Raw genomic sequence first — 17,447 nt, 5'->3', positions numbered from 1 at the left:
AGTATGTATTTCTAAACATGCTCTTTTAAAAACATACAAATATATATTCCTTTAAATATTTTTCCTAATGTCTGCTTTTCCCTAATTAACTACCATACTCATTAGATGTGTGCCCACTTGATTAACTGTTCCCAGCAGAATAGGCAATTCCTGGCCAAGAGAACAAAAATAATGTCAGAAAGTGCTGTTGTCATTTAATTCCTCTTGGCCATGTAAACATGAATGAATTACTCACCACTGAAGCTTTTCCTTGTTCTGGCTAATAGTGAGGGCCAATTCAATTTCGTCTTTCTCGGTACTGGACAAAGATGACTGATATTTGCTATAAAGAAAATCCCATCCTTCAGGGTTCTGGACGGCCACAGAGAACACCGCCAAGGTTACATCACTGGGCAGGCTGTGGAAAAGGACGTGCCTGGTGAGGGTCTGAGATGTAGGAAGTGTGTCTGGATGTATAATGGTGACCAATTACAAACTGAAACTTGCCTGGTAATCAGAGAAACGTGCCTGGAAATGTCAACAAAAATAACCTCTTTCCTTCAGTTAGATTTTATGAAAGAGGCACAAGAAAGTATGTAAAATTCGGTTTTAAGCACCGCTCTCAAAAACATAACGTGAAATGGCACTTTGATAAATACCAACATATCTAACGTACTTCAGTGATGCTGGTAGCTCAAAAGTTAGTCACTGTTTAAACCAAAAGAAAGAAACACAAACGAGACTCAAGAAGTAATCCATGAACAAAGGTCAGGAATCCAACAGGACCACTGTTTGGAAGCATTTCTTTAAATGGAGGCAGGTGTATTTTTTGTTGGCTTAATCTTTTCTGAAGAGATTAAGCCCCCAATATAACAGTCCTTAGGTATAGCAAGAATAAATTCCAAATACAAGAAGATCCTACTTCGCTTAGATAGTGTCAGCAAGTACTATACACACGCCATCAGGGACTTTGGAGGCCCGAAGAAGCTACCTTTATGGCAGGCCCTGCCTCTGTTCCTATCCAGGACAGTTGTTTTAGTTCTGACTGTTGCCTCTATTAAATGGGAATTATTCTAATTCTATTTGAACTCTACAAATATTTGACTTTTACATATATAATATATATTTGTAGATATATATATCTACAAATATTTGACATATATTTATTTATATTTATATATAAATATATATAAATTCCCTCTCAGCATTTCTTAAAACAAAGTTGAGAGATACATAGATGAATCTTAAAAATTTATTTTCCCAAAAAGTACAGCAGAGTAGACTTATGTATACTTGTTTTCTTCCTCCCAACATTTAGCACCGATGATGAAAAACAGAAAAGATACCCTTCATATGAACAAACTGGTTGTTCAGTAAATACAGACCTAAAGTTTCCATTGGCTTCCTTCCACTCTCTGAAATAGGCTTCTGCTCTCTGTATGCAGGGTTGATACTTGCACATGCAGGCAAAGAGGAGCAGCCGACTTCGCAACATTCGCTGTGAGACTGAGCCCTCATCTGTCCACGTCTGATTATCAATGAGGTCCCTCAGCAGCCTGATGAGAAAGGCCTGCAAGAAAGCCACACGTGTCACCACAACGGTCCCAGGCCATTTCATGTTTTATACAAGCCAATACACCCTCGGGTGACGGGGACTAATTTTTAAAGCTTAATCCAACTCTTATTTTAAAACCATGTCATTCTGACTATACTGAATTCTAAAAGGGTCAAAAACAATAATGATTTTACTATATACCTAACAATCATTTATAAATATGCCTTCACCCATTTAAAAATCATGCCATTTTTGAAACAGAGTTGATAGCACTACATTTTGAGAGTAATTATACAAAAAGACTTCATGACATTTTGCCAAAAATGATGATTTTGTGCCTCTCCTTCAAGTACCTGAGTCATAGAGTATCGTAATAGCAACCATCCAAATACAGAAGTAAAATGAAATAAAGGATTTGCAGAAAGAAGGGAATGACAAACCCATAAAAATTAAATACAGATTCTTACAGTGCTGTGTCTAGTAAGACCCCAATCTTTGCTAGTCAGTCTAAACACTGAATTAATTTTTATTTACTTTTCCTTAATATATGTGAGGACATACATATATTCACAAGGGTAAGGATGCTTTCCCACACTCACACGAAATCTACCTTGAACTGATTTTCCACTTCCTTCATATCTCTTTTCTCCATCAATTTATACATAGGTATCAGCTCATTCAAACCTTGGAACACGGGCATAATTTCAGTTTCATGCTTCAAGTATAGGGTTAAATCCAAGGCTTTTTCAATGGACAGTTTTCCGTTGCTGGTCAAGAGACACCATGGTTAGCAGTTTTTAAAAAAATGCAGGAAATCAATTTTTTGTTTCAAAAGGTATTTTCACCTCCCAGCCAAACACTGGTCAGATAGAAATGCCTTCTTAACAATAGTGACGCTTCTATAAGTATCTTGTCTTTCACACGTAACACTGGCCTATTTACCACTGTGGAGGAAGGTTCTTGAATAATAGTAGAGGCAGGGTTTGCTTGTGGTTAAGAAAAAAAGGATACAGGTCAGCATCTCTCCCTCTGTGAAACAATGGATTGAGTATTCAACTTCCAGAGTAAGATGGCAATTTTCATCAAAATCAGTAATCTTGGTTGGAGAGATTGCCACTCAGTCAAAAGTCTGAGTGTCTGTATTGAATACATTCTTATAATCACTTCAAAAAGAAAGTGAATATAGGTGTAAACCCTTCATTATGGAGGCCAGGTGTTAAGTCTCAGGGGCAGGGTAAGTAAATACAAAACCCTCTAAGAATTAAGCAATAATATTATAGAGGGAAATAGTCTCAGTGAGGCAGAAACAGCTAGATAAACCACTTCTGCCTTGATGGCCCATTGCTTTTTGCCACCTTGAGAGGTGAGAAATGCAGAACTCAACATTTAGAGCAAAGGTACATAGGAAGTGTTGGAGAAATTTGAGTTTCAGGTATAGGAAGCATTTCTTTTTTTAAGTTTATTTTTAAATATTTATTTTGAGAGAGAGAGAGGGAGAGAGGGAGGGAGGGAGGGAGAGAGGGAGGAGGAGGGGGGGAGGAGGAGGAGGAAGAGCAGCAGCAGCAGCAGACAGAGAGGGAGAGAGGGCATCCCAAGGAAGTTCCTTGCTGTCAACACAGAGCCCAACACAGGACTCAATCTCACAAAAAGAACCATGTGATCAGGGCCTGAGCCAAAAATCCAAGAGTTGGACAATTAATGGACTGAGCCACCCCCAGGCACCCCAGGAACCATTTCCTTAAAAGCCATTGCCATAAGGCAAAAAATTAGAGTAAACACTGTCCTCAACAACTCCATACAGCTGCTGTGAAGCTCAGGTATCCAGTTTGAGAAGTTGGGGGTAGAAACTTTTTAATCCAAGAGACATAATGCAAAAGCTTGGTACTGAGCCACATGGTCTAGGAAGGCTTCCAGAATATGAAAGACTCAGCAGGGCAGAAACCTCCTGCATTAGAGCAGGGCCGGAAAAGCTACAAGACATGGGGCTTCTCCAAGATGTTGGTCTCCTGGTTTTCTACACCCTTTTGCATCAGTCTTATCTGAGTTGTTAACGAAAAAGATTAGGGGCGCCTAGGTGGCTCAGTCAGTTAAGTGTCCGACTTCAGGTCAGGTCATGATCTCGCAGTTTCTAAGTTCGAGCCCGCGTTGGACTCTGTACTTACAGCTCAGAGCCTGGAGCCTGCTTCCGAGTCGGTGTCTCCCTCTCTCTGCCCTTTCCCTTCCCCTGCTCACATCTGTCTCTCTTACTGTCTCTCAAAAATAAATAAAAACATTAGGGGCAACTGGGTGGCTCAGCTGGTTGAGAGTCCGATTTCAGCTCAGGTCATGATCTCACAACTCAAGAGTTCAAGCTCTGTGATGGGCTCTGTGCTGACAGCTCAGAGCCTGGAGCCTGCTTCAGATTCTGTGTGTCTCTCTCTCTCTTTGCCCCTCCCCCACTTGCTCTCTCTCTCTCAAAAATAAATAAAAACATTAAAATTTTAAAAAATAAAATAAAAACATTTTTTAAAAAGATTGATATACAGGTCACTTTCTTTACCTTACTCTGCAGACACAGACACATGGCTAACCATAAGACTGAAAGCAACCTTTGATTGTAAGAACTTAGGGGAAAACACCTTTCAACTTCTTATTAGCAAGTAATCATTTTCATCTTCAGAAATCAACCATTTGAATACTAACAGCTGCTTTCAGAAATAAACCAAGACCCTGAGGAGTTTGTATTACCTGACAAGCTGAAATGCATTGTTAATGAGACTGGCCCGATCATTGCTGCTGATTGTTGTATGTGCTCCTCTTAAAAGACCACTCAAAGAATCCCATCCGTCATCCTCATAATGCACAATGTAATAGCCATTCATTCCAACATTAAATTTGATCCATTCTACCTCTTCAGGGAGGATGAGCACATCTAGAGCAAATAAAATAAATCAAAGTTCCATTTTCTCTTTTCACTGATGAAAGCTTTTCTGATCAGAGACTGGACAAAGAAACTAAAGGGAAGCTTAATATTGAACAATTTTAATACTGAAATGAGTTTCATATTGAACACATTTCTTTTAGGAACCAGAAAAGTCCATTCTAATAGATAAAAGCCAACACTAGCTTTAAACACAAATTTTTTCAGATTTATAGATTTAGGAGAAGAATACAGCCACATTTCAGGTCATACATATAAAATAATCCAGCAATGTTAACAAAGTAATGGGGAATTTTCACTAGTAATCCCTCCTACTTAGCATTATAGAATTCAGCTGCTTTAATCTCGGTCTGGCAGGATTACTGGCGTTTTTGACACCAGAGAATATTTTGAAACTTCTATCTTCACTAGAAACAGAAAGCCAAAAATTTGCTGAATATAAAGGTTGACCTGATCCTTCTGTTTTAACCAAGATAAACAGTACAACAAACTTGGTACCCAAGTCTTACACATTTCCAGTTTCTTAGCTTAACCTAGTTATTTCTATAATAAGTTACCTGTTTCTGTCTTCAGCAAAAATCTTTGGACTGAGTCTGATTTGCTGGTAATGAAAGTCAATGGTACATGCCACAGGTACCTTAAAGAAAGGATGGATTATATGTTGATTCACTTCAACAGTTATTAATTCATCTACCATATGCCAGACACTGGCTGGTTTAAAAGATGGTACTAAAACTATTATGGCCAAGACGTCAAAACAACACCAGCCTGTTTTCCAGTCTTGCAAGGGGTGCCAACTCAGGCAATATTGATTCTTCTTGGACTTCTTCATAGAGCTAGCAATGTGGGCTCAAGGGAACTCTGGCATCCTTTGCAGCGGTTGGCTGATTGGAGCTCAGAGGTCCTACCTTAAAAACTCTGACCGGCAGTAAGGGCACAAATTGCCATCATGTGACCCCTAAATAATTTATTAAGAATACAACCTCAATTCAGTAAAATTCCTGCCAATGATGTATAACCTGAATCTCATCATGAAGAAACAGGAGAAAATAAAAATTGGAAGACATTGTATTAAGAAAAGTGGCAGGTACTCTTCAAAAATGCCAAGGTCAGAAAAGAAAAAAAGTTGAGGAACTGTTGAAGGAAGCAAAGAAAAAAAATGAACATGGATGACAATATAATATGATCCTATATTGAATCCTGAACCAGAATTTTTTTCTTTAGCTATAAAGATAGTATTAAGACAACTGGAAAAGTGAAATCAGGTTTATAGATCAAACTATTATATCGATTCCATTTCATAATTTTGATAATTATACTGTGCTTACACAGGTGAACATTCTTGTTTCTATGGAAATATCAAACTGAACTATTTCAGGGAACAATTTCTTTCAGCCAAAAAAAACCAGAAGCTACTCTGGATCCAGGAGGGCAACAGACGAGGACACCAAACTCACCTCCTCCTGTGTATACACCAAATCTATTCCTACATATAGAACAATTCCTCCTGAAAAAGAACAGAGGGCTGCCTGAATAGCTTCTGCACACAAATGATAGAGGGATCATACAGAGGAGACAGAGACAAGGTAACAAGAGGAATCCCAACCTAACACAGTGAGGAAGGGATATTACTAAAGTCCCCACAGGCAGACTTGCCTGACCTCGGAAATGACAAATAGAAATCTAAAGCACTAGATTATAAGTGAAGGAAATCCACTGACTAATTTTAGAGCATCCACCAAAGTGAGGAAACTTCTAGAACTCTTTCTGTAGTCATAGACTCTGGTGAGCACTACTGTTTATATTCTCCCTAAACCATGATATTGTGGACAGGAACAGGGTTCAGTCACTATAACCAGCTGGCTAGGGACACCCCACCACGTGTAAGATCCCTAGTTCACACCAGTTCCAGTTGTCCTCCTAGGGTGGCCCCAGAACAATATCCCAGGACCTTCCTCACTTATACCCACTCTAGCCCCAGCCATCTTGCCATTGGCAGCCTTAGTGAAGGACAGCCTAGGCCCCTACTGCACCTGTTCCCACTTCAGGTCTAGACATCCGACCAGGGCTGCATCCCCTCCAACTCGAACTGTTTCTCCAGGGTGCCGGGGAAGGAATGCTCCAGTACCTCCAGTCCATGCACATTATAGCTCCAGTTGTCCCACCAGGGCAGCCCCAGCACAGAATGTTTGAAAACCCTGGCCCATTCCCAATTTAGCTCCAGCCATTCCACCAGGATAGCCTTGGGGTAGTTTGTCCTAAGGCACTTCCTGCCATCCCACTTCAGCTTCCACTAGACAGTCAAAACCACTAGGCACACACAATCCACATAGGGGATGCGCCCACATAAGGCCAGTCCCTCAAAGACCAGGAGAAGTAGCTCTTCCACCTAACTCAGAGAAATATACATATGAAGTGAAACAAGGATTATAATCCCAACAAAAGAAAATTTTCAAAAAAAAAAACAAAAAAACCCCAACTGAAATAGAGATAAATTATTTACCTGATTAAGAGTTCAAAGTAATGGTCATAGAGATTTTCACTGAACTAAGGAGAAGAATGGAAAAATACCAGGAGAACCTCAATAAAGATTCAGAAAATGTAAGGAATTACCAGACAGAAGTCATAGAGCTGAATAACTTAAATGAAAAATACAATAGAAACAATCAGCAGAGATTAGATGATACGGAACAGATCAATAATCTGGAAAACAGAATAGTATAATCTGGAAAACAGAATAGTGTAAATCATCCAATCAGAATAGCAAAAAAAAAAATAATAATAATTAAAAATGAGAACAGTAGGGGCGCCTGGGTGNTCTCTCTCCTAGAAATAAATAAAAACATTTAAAAAAATTAAAAATAAATAAATAAATAAATAAAAATGAGAACAGTATATAAGGGATCTGTGGTGCAACATCAAGTGACATTCACATTATAGTGTCCCAAAAGGAGAAGAGGGAAAGAAAGGGGCAGAAAACATATTTAAACAAATAATGGTTGAAAACTTCACTATCCTAAGGAAAGAAAGAAACATTCAGGTCCAAAAAGCACAGGAACTCCCAAACAAGATGAATCCAAAGAGATTCACACCAAGATATATTACAATTATAATGTCAACAGTTAAAAAGAAAATATTAAAGAAAGGCAGCAAAAGAAAAACAAAAAGTCACAAAGAAGGGAAACCATAAGACTACCAGCTGATTTTTCAGCACAAACTTTGCAGACCAGAAGATAGTGGCAGAATATATTCCAAGTGCTGAAAGGGAAAAAATGAAAACGAAAAGTAACTTACCCAGCAATATTGTTATTCAGAATAGAAGGAGAAATAGAGAGTTTCTAGCACAAGCCAAAGATAAAGGTGTTCATGACCATTAACCAACGTTAAAAGAAATGTTAAGGAATCTCCTTTAAAAGGAAAAGAAAAGGCCATAATTAGAAATAAGAAAAAGAGAAATAAAGGCCAATATCTCTCATGAATACTGATGCAAAGATCCTCAACAAAATTATAGCAAACCAGATCCAACAATACATTTAAAAAAAATCTTATACCACCATCAAGCCAGATTACCAGGATGCAAAGGCGGTTCAATATTCACACACTCATAAAAAATCAACATATGTCACTTTAATAAGAGAAAAGATAAAAACCATATCATCATTTCAAGAGATGTAGAAAAAAAACATCAAAGTACAACATCAGTTAATGATAAAATCCCTCTGCAAAGTAAGTCTAGAGGGAACGTACCTCAATATAATAAAGGCCTTACATGCAAAACCAGCCAATATCATACTCAATGGTGAAAAACTGAAAGCTTTTTCCCTAAGGTCAGGAACAAGACCACTTTTATTCAACATAGTACTGGAAGTCTTAGTCAGCAATTAAACATAAAGAAATAAAAGGCATCCAAATTGGTAAGGAGAAAATAAAACTGTCATTATTTTCAGATGACATGACACCATACTAGAAAACCCTTGAAAGCCCCATTAAAAACTACCAGAATTGATAAATGAATCCAGTGAAGTCACAAGATACAAAATCCATGGACAGAAATATGTTGCTTCTCTATATGTTAATAATGAAAGAGCAGAAAGTGAAATTAAGAAAACAATCCCATTTTACAATTGTACCAGAAACAATAAAATATCTAAGAATAAACATAAACAGGTGAAAGACCTGGATTCTGAAAACTATAAACACTGATGAAAGAAATTCAAGACAATGCAAAGAAATGGAAAGACATTCCATGCTCATGGAGTGGAAGAATAATGTTAAAGTGTCTACAGTCCCCAAAGCGATCTACAGATTTAATGCAATTCTTATCAAAATACCAATTGCATTTTTCATAGAACTAGAACAAACAATCCTAAAATTTTTATGAAACAACAAAAGACCTTGAAAAGCCCAAGAAATCTTGAAAAAGAAAAACAGAACTGAAGGTATCACAATGCCAGGTATCAAATTATATTACAAAATGGTAGTCATTAAAGCAATATGGTACCGGCATAAGACATGACACACAGATCACTAGAACAGAATAGAAAACACAGAAATAAACCCATGGTTATATGGTTAATTAATCTTTGACAAAAGAGAAATAAGTATACAATGGGGAAAAGGTCTCTTCAACAAATGGTGTTGGGAAAACTGGACAGCTACATGCAAAAGAATGACTTAGACTACTTTCTTTCACTATACACATTAGTAAACTCAAAATGGATTAAAGATCTAAATGTGAGGGGCGCCTGGGTGGCTCAGTCAGTTAAGCATCCGGCTTCGGCTCAGGTCATGATCTCACAGTTCGTGGGTTCGAGCCCCGCATCAGGCTCTGTGCTGACAGCTCAGAGCCTGGAGCCTGCTTCAGATTCTGTGTCTCCCTCTCTCTCTGACCCTCCGCTGCTCACACTTTCTCTCTCTCTCAAAAATAAATAAAACATTAAAAAAAAAAAGATTTAAATGTGAGACCTTAAACCATAAAAATCCTAGAAGAGAGCACAAGCAATTGGCCATAGCAGCATTTTTCTAGATATGTTTCCTGAGGCAAGGGAAATAAAACCAAAAATAAACTACTGGGACTACATCAAAATGAAAAGATTCTACATGGTGAAGGAAATAACCAACAAAACTAAATGGCAACCTACAGAATGGAAAATATTTGCAAATGACATATCCAATAGAGGGTTAGTATCCAAAATATATAAAGAACTTAATAACTCAATACCCAAAAAATGATCCAATTAAAAAATGAGAAGACGTGTACAGAATTCCTCCAAAAAAGACATACAGATGGCTAACAGACACATGAAAAGATGCTCAACATCACATATCAGGGAACTGCAATTCAAAAATACAATGAGATATCACCTCAGACCCATCAGAATGGCTGGCATTAAATAAGTGTTGGCAAGGATGTGGAGAAAAAGGAACCCTTGTGCACTACCGGTGAAAATGCAAACTGGTGCAGCCACTGTGGAACACAGTATGGAGTTTCCTCAAAAAATTAAAAATAGAACTACCCTATGATCCACCAATCACAGTACTGGGTACCTACCCAAGGAATATGAAAACATTAATTTGAAGGGACACATGCACCTTGAGGTTTATGGCAGTATTATTTACAGTAGCCAAATTAGGGAAACAGCCCAAGTGTCCCATCAAGAGAATGGATACAGAAGATGTGGTATATATGTGTATGTATATATGTGTGTATATTATATTATATATACATACACATGTATATGTTTAATACATTCTATATATATATAGAATATATATATATTTATATATATAGAATATATATTTATATATAGAATATAATTTTNAAAGATTACTCAGCCATAAAAAAAGAATGAAATTGTGCCATTTCCATGATTTCATGCATGGAGTTAGAGAGTATAATGCTAAGTGGGGTCAATCCAAGAAACACAAATATCATATGATTTCACTCATGTGGAATTTAAGAAACAAAAAAAAAATGAGCAAAGGAAAAAAGAGAGAAACCAACAACCAACCACAAAATAGACTCTTAGTTATAGAGAACAAACTGATGGTTACCAGATGGAAGATGGGGGCAGGAGGATGGGTGAAATAGGTGATGGGGAATCAAGAGTACACTTACCATGATGAAAAGAAAAAGAAAAAGAAAGCAAAAGAAAAAGAAAAAGAACAAGAGTAGGCAACAATGTAGAGAAAATGGAAGGCTCCATTTTCCTGTTGGTGAGAACGTAAATTGGTGCAGTCACTATCATAAATAGTATGTAAACTGCTCAAAAAATTAAAAATAGAACTACAATATGGATCCAGCAATTCCACTTCTGGGTATTTATTCAAAGAAAATGAAAACATCCATCTGAAGAGATACATGCAACTGTATTATTCACTGCAGTAGTGTTTAATCATAGCAAGATATGGAAGCAACCTAGGTGTCTATTGATAAATGGATAAAGAAGATGTGTGTGTTACACACACATTAGGATATACATACACACACACACAATGGAGTATTAACCATAAAAAAGAATGAGATCTTCCCATTTGCAATAATAGAGACCTAGAACATATTATGTCCAGTGAAATAAGTCATAAAGATAAAGACAAATATCACATGATTTCACCTATATGAGTAATCTGAAAAACCAAACAAACAAATGAAACAGACTCATATATAAAAGAAACAAACTGTAGGCAACTGGGTAGGGAAGGGGACAGGGGGTGAAATAGGTAAAGAAGATTAAGAAATACAAACTTCCAGTTATAAAATAAATAAGTCATGGATGTAACTTAGAGCCTAAAGAATATTGTCAATAATGTAATACCTTTATTTAGTGACAGATGGTAACAGGACTTATCATTGTTATCATTTTGTAACACAGAAAATATATTGAAACAGTATGATTTATACCTAAAACTAACAGGATGCTGTTTGTTAATTATATTTCAATAATACATATGTTATATAGAGACAATATAAAAGATACAGCTATAGAAAGTATATATTTTTAACTGTTTGGTATTTTGGATTGTACATGGAAAGTTTTATCTTAGGTTTTATATATGTATTTTGGGTTCTAACTGTAAAGAAACAAAGCAGAAAAGGGAACGGAAGGGGAGAAAGAGAATCATGAAGCAAATGTGGCCAATACTTAACATATATGCAAATCTAGATAAAGAATACATGAGAATTATTTGTGATCTTCTTGCAACTTCTCTTTCAGTGTGAAATTATTTCAAAATAATTTTTTTTTTTTTTTTTTACATACTGCCTATCTAGAGTCAGTCAAGTTACACCATCTCCTTTGAGTGATGTCTCTCTGAAGTGTTAAAGTTGACAAACACGTTCCAGGATTGAACTTTGACTTCCAAAAGAGAACGGAGTCTCATAATCCCCAGATGTCACCTAAATGTTTATGCTCTCAGCTAAAACCCAAATGCCAGGCACTCTTGTAACTTAGTAGTGGTCACGTCAAATCAGTAACCGGAAATTACCATCCTATCAAACTACAAAACATGAGAATGTTAAAATAATTACATATTATCAGCTTTAGTGAGATGAACCAAGGTTTAAAGTCACTGTTATCCTTTTGGGAAGACGGTGGTGTGTAATCACCTCTGTATCCTTACAGAGCTTTCATGGAAATATTTTAGCATCTATTAAGAGCACTCTGAAAAATAAGGTTTCATCTTACAAGGCAGGTATTACCTGGGCAACAAAATGAGCTTTTCTCTATGTACATTACCCAGTTTCTGAGGTGTCATCAGGTCCTTTCCTGTAGTGCTCTTGCTTCATGTGTACGTTCCTCCCTCTCACTGTGATGGTGATCAGCGGAAAGCCTTTTTGCAGCGTCCATGTGTTCATCATGGTTTTCACATCAGGGCCTTCCTGTCGCCAGTGCTGATTTATACACAGAAAAAACAGACACGTGACCACTCGCCCAACTCTAATAGAGAGCCCAAGCCTGCACTCACAGGGCTACTTCCTGCTGACAACCTCTGTGAAACTCTTCCTCATCCCTTCCTCTGCTCACCAGACCCTGCCTTCCTCCCTTCCCCACACTGTCTCCTGCCAAAGCATTCCCATTATAACAATGACTGCTTTTCATGCTCTTCCTTTACATGTGTAGGTCATGTCTTGAGAGGAGGTACTGTATCTGGTTCTACTGGGCCTACCAGGGGCGTGGCACACTGCAAAAAGCAGGCATGGGAATGAAGGCAGAGAAAGGAGACAAAGAAGCCAGGCGTTCAACACCTCTTATAACACTGTTGGCTCTCAGAGAAGAAAGGTGAGAAAAAATGATCAGTCAATAGCCTGTACTTCCTACGTGGTAGCACCAGGATGGTCCATACTCAACAGTCATAAGCTCAAAAGAGAATATTTTCTTTGATACTAAAAAAGCTTGTGGAAAGAACCTAAATGTCCATCAACTGATGAATGGATAAAGAAGTTATGGTTTATAAATACAATGAAATACTACTTGGCAATGAGAAAGAATGAAATCCTGCCATTCGCAGCAACGTGGATGGAACTGGAGGGTATTATGCTAAGTGAAATAAGTCAGTCAGAGAAAGACAGATACCATATGTTTTCACTCATATGTGGATCTTGAGAAACTTAAAAGAAGACCATGGGGGAAGGGAAGGGAAAATAAATAGTTACAAACAGAGAGGGAGGGAGGCAAACCATAAGAGACTCTTAAATACAGAGAACAAACTGAGGGCGGATGAGGTGGGGAATGGGTGATGGGCATTGAGGAGGCCACTTGTTGGGATGAGCACTGGGTATTGTATGGAAGCCAATTTGACAAGAAATTATATTTTAAAAAAAGAAAGGTAACCCTAAAAAATTTTTAAAAATAAAACTTCTAAAAATATTTAAGAGCTAGTAAAAAGACAAAACTTGCTACATAACAAATCTAGAAATTACTGAATAGGAGCACCTGGGTGGTTCAGTTGGTTAAGCATCCAGCTTCGGCTCAGGTCATGATCACATGGTTTGTGGGTTCGAGTCCCGCATCGGGTTCTGTGCTGACAGCTCAGAGCCTGCAGCCTGTTTCAGATTCTGTGTCTCCCTCTCTCTCTGCCCCTCCCCCACTCATAATCTGTCTTAAAAATAAATAAAATTTTTTAAAGAAATTACTCAATAAAGTGACCTCTAAAAACCAAAAATTAAAAAAATTAAAATATGGTGACTAAAATTTAGTTGAATCTCTAGACTCAACCTCTGCCACTTAGAAAAATATTCCACAAGTCCAAGTAAACAGGCTCACATTGTTTTGTGACTCAAATATTATGACTTCTTTATAGCTTAACAGTTAAAAACATGAATTAGATCTAAATTCAGATCCCCACTCTGTCATTTACTAAGCATAGGCTTTTGGATTTCATATTCCCATCTGTTAAAATAGACATAAAAGCAACCCACTCATGGTCTTATTGTGCAAAATAGAAGTAAAACACCTCAGTGCTTATGCTTATCTGACACATAGTAAGTCCTCCAGAAGCTTTACTGCCCTTGTTTTTTCACAAATGAAAAGCTATGGAAATAATCCACATAGCCTTTGTGATCCAGCCCTAATTTACCATAGAAACATGCCATACACTCAATGCTTTACAGAGAATGAAGCTCAACAAATTAGTACCAGTGATATGTGTTACCCAAGAATGCTATTCAACTCCCTTGTGTAGATCCCTCTTAAGAAAAATTCTAAAAGACTGTTGGTCTGGTATAGTTTAAATACAATCTTTTGCAGAGGAAGAATGATAGAATGAGGAACCTTAGAGTGTTTAGCACAGTGATTTCCTTCAAAGAGTGTGGAGTAAAAATATGTGCTTAGGTGTAGCATGTACAGATGTAGAAACTTACTGAGGATGAAGATGAATGTGAACTCCTGGAGCAAAAGCCATCCATTCTTTGGGTGCCATCTGCAGGGCAAATCTGAAGACCAAAAATAAACAAAGTATTTTCAGTTCTGTAGAAAACACTCATGATTCTGCTCAGATGGGTTAATAGGATATAGAAAAAAAAAAACAAAACATGATAATAAGCCTGTGGATCCCAAACATAGAAATAAACAAAACCATACTCACACTTGCCATACTATTCCACAGGTCCTCATTTTTTGTGTTTTTATAGCTATACTTCTGGAGATACTGTACAATGCCACTTTTAAACACATCAGCGCTGAGATAATCCCTTAGCATATTCAGAATACAAGCTCCCTGTAAAGACAACGTCAGTCATTGTTATAGTTTAATCATCTTACCCACCATCACACTTTTAAAAAATTTTTTTAAAGAAAGTAGGTTAAACCTGACCCTGTCTAGGCAGGGGATTGAACAGGGCTGTTTTTGTTCTTACTTAGTCCACTGGGGCCACTGTTTATTAACAGCAACCAAACTTCCCCAGGGCAAACTAGCTTCGTGGCCCACTCGCATTATTCACAGGTCAGTGAACAATGGTGAAGAATAAACACTGAAGCCTGAGCCACCACCTGCCTTCCCCACCACCACTCCAGTGCAGCAGTGGGCACAGAAGATACAGGAGGTAGAAGCAGAGGCACCAGTTAAGGAGGAGGGGAGTGCAGGCAGCTGGAGCACACACGGCAAGAGTAACAATGAGAAAAATTCCTAGACTCCCTGTGTTCCTGGGTTAAGAGTGGTTTTCCCCTCCATCCCCATTCCTGTGGAATGTAGATCACAAACTCAAATGCCTCTAATGGACAAGTGACATAAATGAGGGAATTCTTTCAAGGGTAAAAAAAAGTTTTTTGTTTAGGTTGTTTTTTCCCCTCCAACTTTTTTTTTAAATATAACTTTCTAACTCTGAAGAACTTCCTTCTTCTCTCCTCTACCCCTTCTACTCACTTTCTGTATATACTATCTTCCCTCAAATCATCTTTTTTCTAAGCAGTCATGATTCCATCAACGTGAAAGACCTTCCTACTTCCTTTTCTTCCTAGAAAGAAATCACCCTTCAAGAAGTACAAAATCTTTTCTGAGAGAATTTCTTATCTCCTCTCAAGACACAGTCCCCTTTTCTGTGGCTCTAGTGGATGGTGGGGATAATGTAAGGCAAAGTCTGGATCCCTGAATATCAACATGGAGTGCATATCTCTGACAAAAGAATGGCTACTTTTTAAAGTTTTTATTGATGGGGCGCCTGGGTGGATCAGTTAATAAGGTTCTGACTCGGTTTCCACTGAGATCATGATCTTACAGCTGAGTTCAAGCCCCACATCGGGGCTATCAGTGCAGAGCCTGCTTGGGATTCTCTCTCTCCCTCTTTCTCTGCCCCTTCCCCACTCACACTCGCTCACTCTCTCAAAATAAATAAACCTTAAAAGAAAAACAAATATTTACTTTTTCACGGAGGTATAATTTACATGTAACAGTTTCAGGTGTGTAGTGATTAAATATTTGTATATACTGTGACTACTTACTACCACAGTAAGTCTAGTTAACATCTGTCACCACAGACAATTACAATTTAATTTTGATGTGGACTTTTAAGATGTCCTTTTAGCAACTTCCCAATGTGCAATACAGTATTATTAACTATAGTACATGCTGTAAGTTATATCCAGTGACTTAATGGTTTCTTAACTAAAAATCTGTACCCTTTTGATCCCCTTCATCCGCTGATAACCACCAATCTGTTCTGTGAAAGGTGAAGTAAGTTTTTTGTTTTTTGAGAATATCACATATAAGTGAAATCATATGGTATTGGTCTTTGACTTATTTCACTTAGCTTAATCCTCTCAAGGTCCATCCACATTGTCCAAAGGGCAAAATTTCATTCTTTCCTGTGGGTGAATATTCTGTTGTATATACATATCACATTTCTTTAATCCATCCATTCATCAATGGACACTTAGGTTGCTTCCCTATCTTGGCTATTGTAAATAATGCTCCAAGGAGTACAAAGGTGTGTCGTATCTTTGAATTCGAGTTTTTGTTTTCTTTAGATAAATACTCCAAATTGAGGAGTCATACAGTGGTTCTATTTTTTATGTCAATTCCGCACAAAGAGCAACGGAGATGCCCTACGTGTGTAGTTCCATTATATATGCATTTTTTTCTTTATTTTTTCTTTTATAGAGGGAGTTTACGTGAGCAGGGGAGGGAGCAGAGATAGAATTTTAAGCAGACACTACATCCAGCATGGAGCTAGACACAGGGCTCAGTCTCATGACCGACCGTAGGGCAGCCATTAATTGAACAGACACTCCTTTTCACATTGTATATTCTTGGTTCTTTTTTCACAGACAAAAAATTGACCATATGTGTGGTGTTGTTTCTGGGCTTTCTAATCTGTTCCACTGAGTTATGCACCTGTGTGTCTGTTTTTCTCTCCCTTGAACTACTGATGGAAGCATCGAAGAAATACCGTTCTGTTTACTACAAATAAAACAGCCTAGTATGATGATAAATGACATTCTCTTTCCGTTGAAGACAATGGAAATGGTTGGGAATGGAAGAACTGGAAAATCAGAACCTTGATCTCATGAAGAAGGAACTATGACTTTAGTGCATGGTTGCATTGCCAAGGGAAATACTCAGGCTCCATGTGACCAGTGTCGTTAGAATATTTTTTTCTTTTTCCTTGTCCAGAGAAGCCAGACATCAAGATTTTTATGTCAAATTTCCCATTAGATGTTAGCAACCATTTCCAGTTTGGTATTAAACACACTGTATAGGACAGTATTTTGCAATTCAACAATACACACCATTTCTGAAGGCAGTGAAAGGCAAGCTACATGGGGCAGGGAGTTTTGCCTGGTACAAAGGTTATGCTCAATCAAGACCTATTTGTTGAATGATAAATAAAAGACAGAGTTATTGTAGGTCATGGATTTTCACTTTATGACAGAGTAAATGAAAAACTGACTATAATATAATCTTTAGGATTACAAACCTAACTGCAAGTTAAGCCTTAAAGAGTTAACTCCAGCCGGCATGGGGCAGCATAGAAGGTATTCGATCTGGGTTGTTCCTTAT

General features: G+C 37.7%; 1 protein-coding gene across 1 annotated transcript in view; it reads right to left on the bottom strand.

Annotated features, from left to right (window-relative positions):
* ERAP1 (endoplasmic reticulum aminopeptidase 1) overlaps window positions 1-17,447 on the bottom strand; it is a 44,517-nt gene that overhangs the window by 7,018 nt on the left and 20,052 nt on the right. The window contains exons 9-16 of the mRNA XM_077765212.1: window positions 14,538-14,669; window positions 14,314-14,385; window positions 12,191-12,345; window positions 5,012-5,091; window positions 4,262-4,445; window positions 2,145-2,301; window positions 1,365-1,549; window positions 236-397 (exon numbers count right to left, since the gene is read on the bottom strand). Of these exons, the coding sequence (XP_077621338.1) occupies window positions 236-397; window positions 1,365-1,549; window positions 2,145-2,301; window positions 4,262-4,445; window positions 5,012-5,091; window positions 12,191-12,345; window positions 14,314-14,385; window positions 14,538-14,669 (1,127 nt within the window). The remainder of the gene's footprint in view (window positions 1-235; window positions 398-1,364; window positions 1,550-2,144; window positions 2,302-4,261; window positions 4,446-5,011; window positions 5,092-12,190; window positions 12,346-14,313; window positions 14,386-14,537; window positions 14,670-17,447) is intronic.

Source organism: Crocuta crocuta, unplaced genomic scaffold (assembly GCF_008692635.1).
Source record: "Crocuta crocuta isolate KB4526 unplaced genomic scaffold, BGI_CrCroc_1.0 scaffold645, whole genome shotgun sequence".
In the NCBI taxonomy this organism is placed as follows: Eukaryota; Metazoa; Chordata; class Mammalia; order Carnivora; family Hyaenidae; genus Crocuta; species Crocuta crocuta.
The sequence above is the reverse complement of the archived record's forward strand: the minus strand, read 5'-3'. Positions and strand labels throughout refer to the sequence as shown.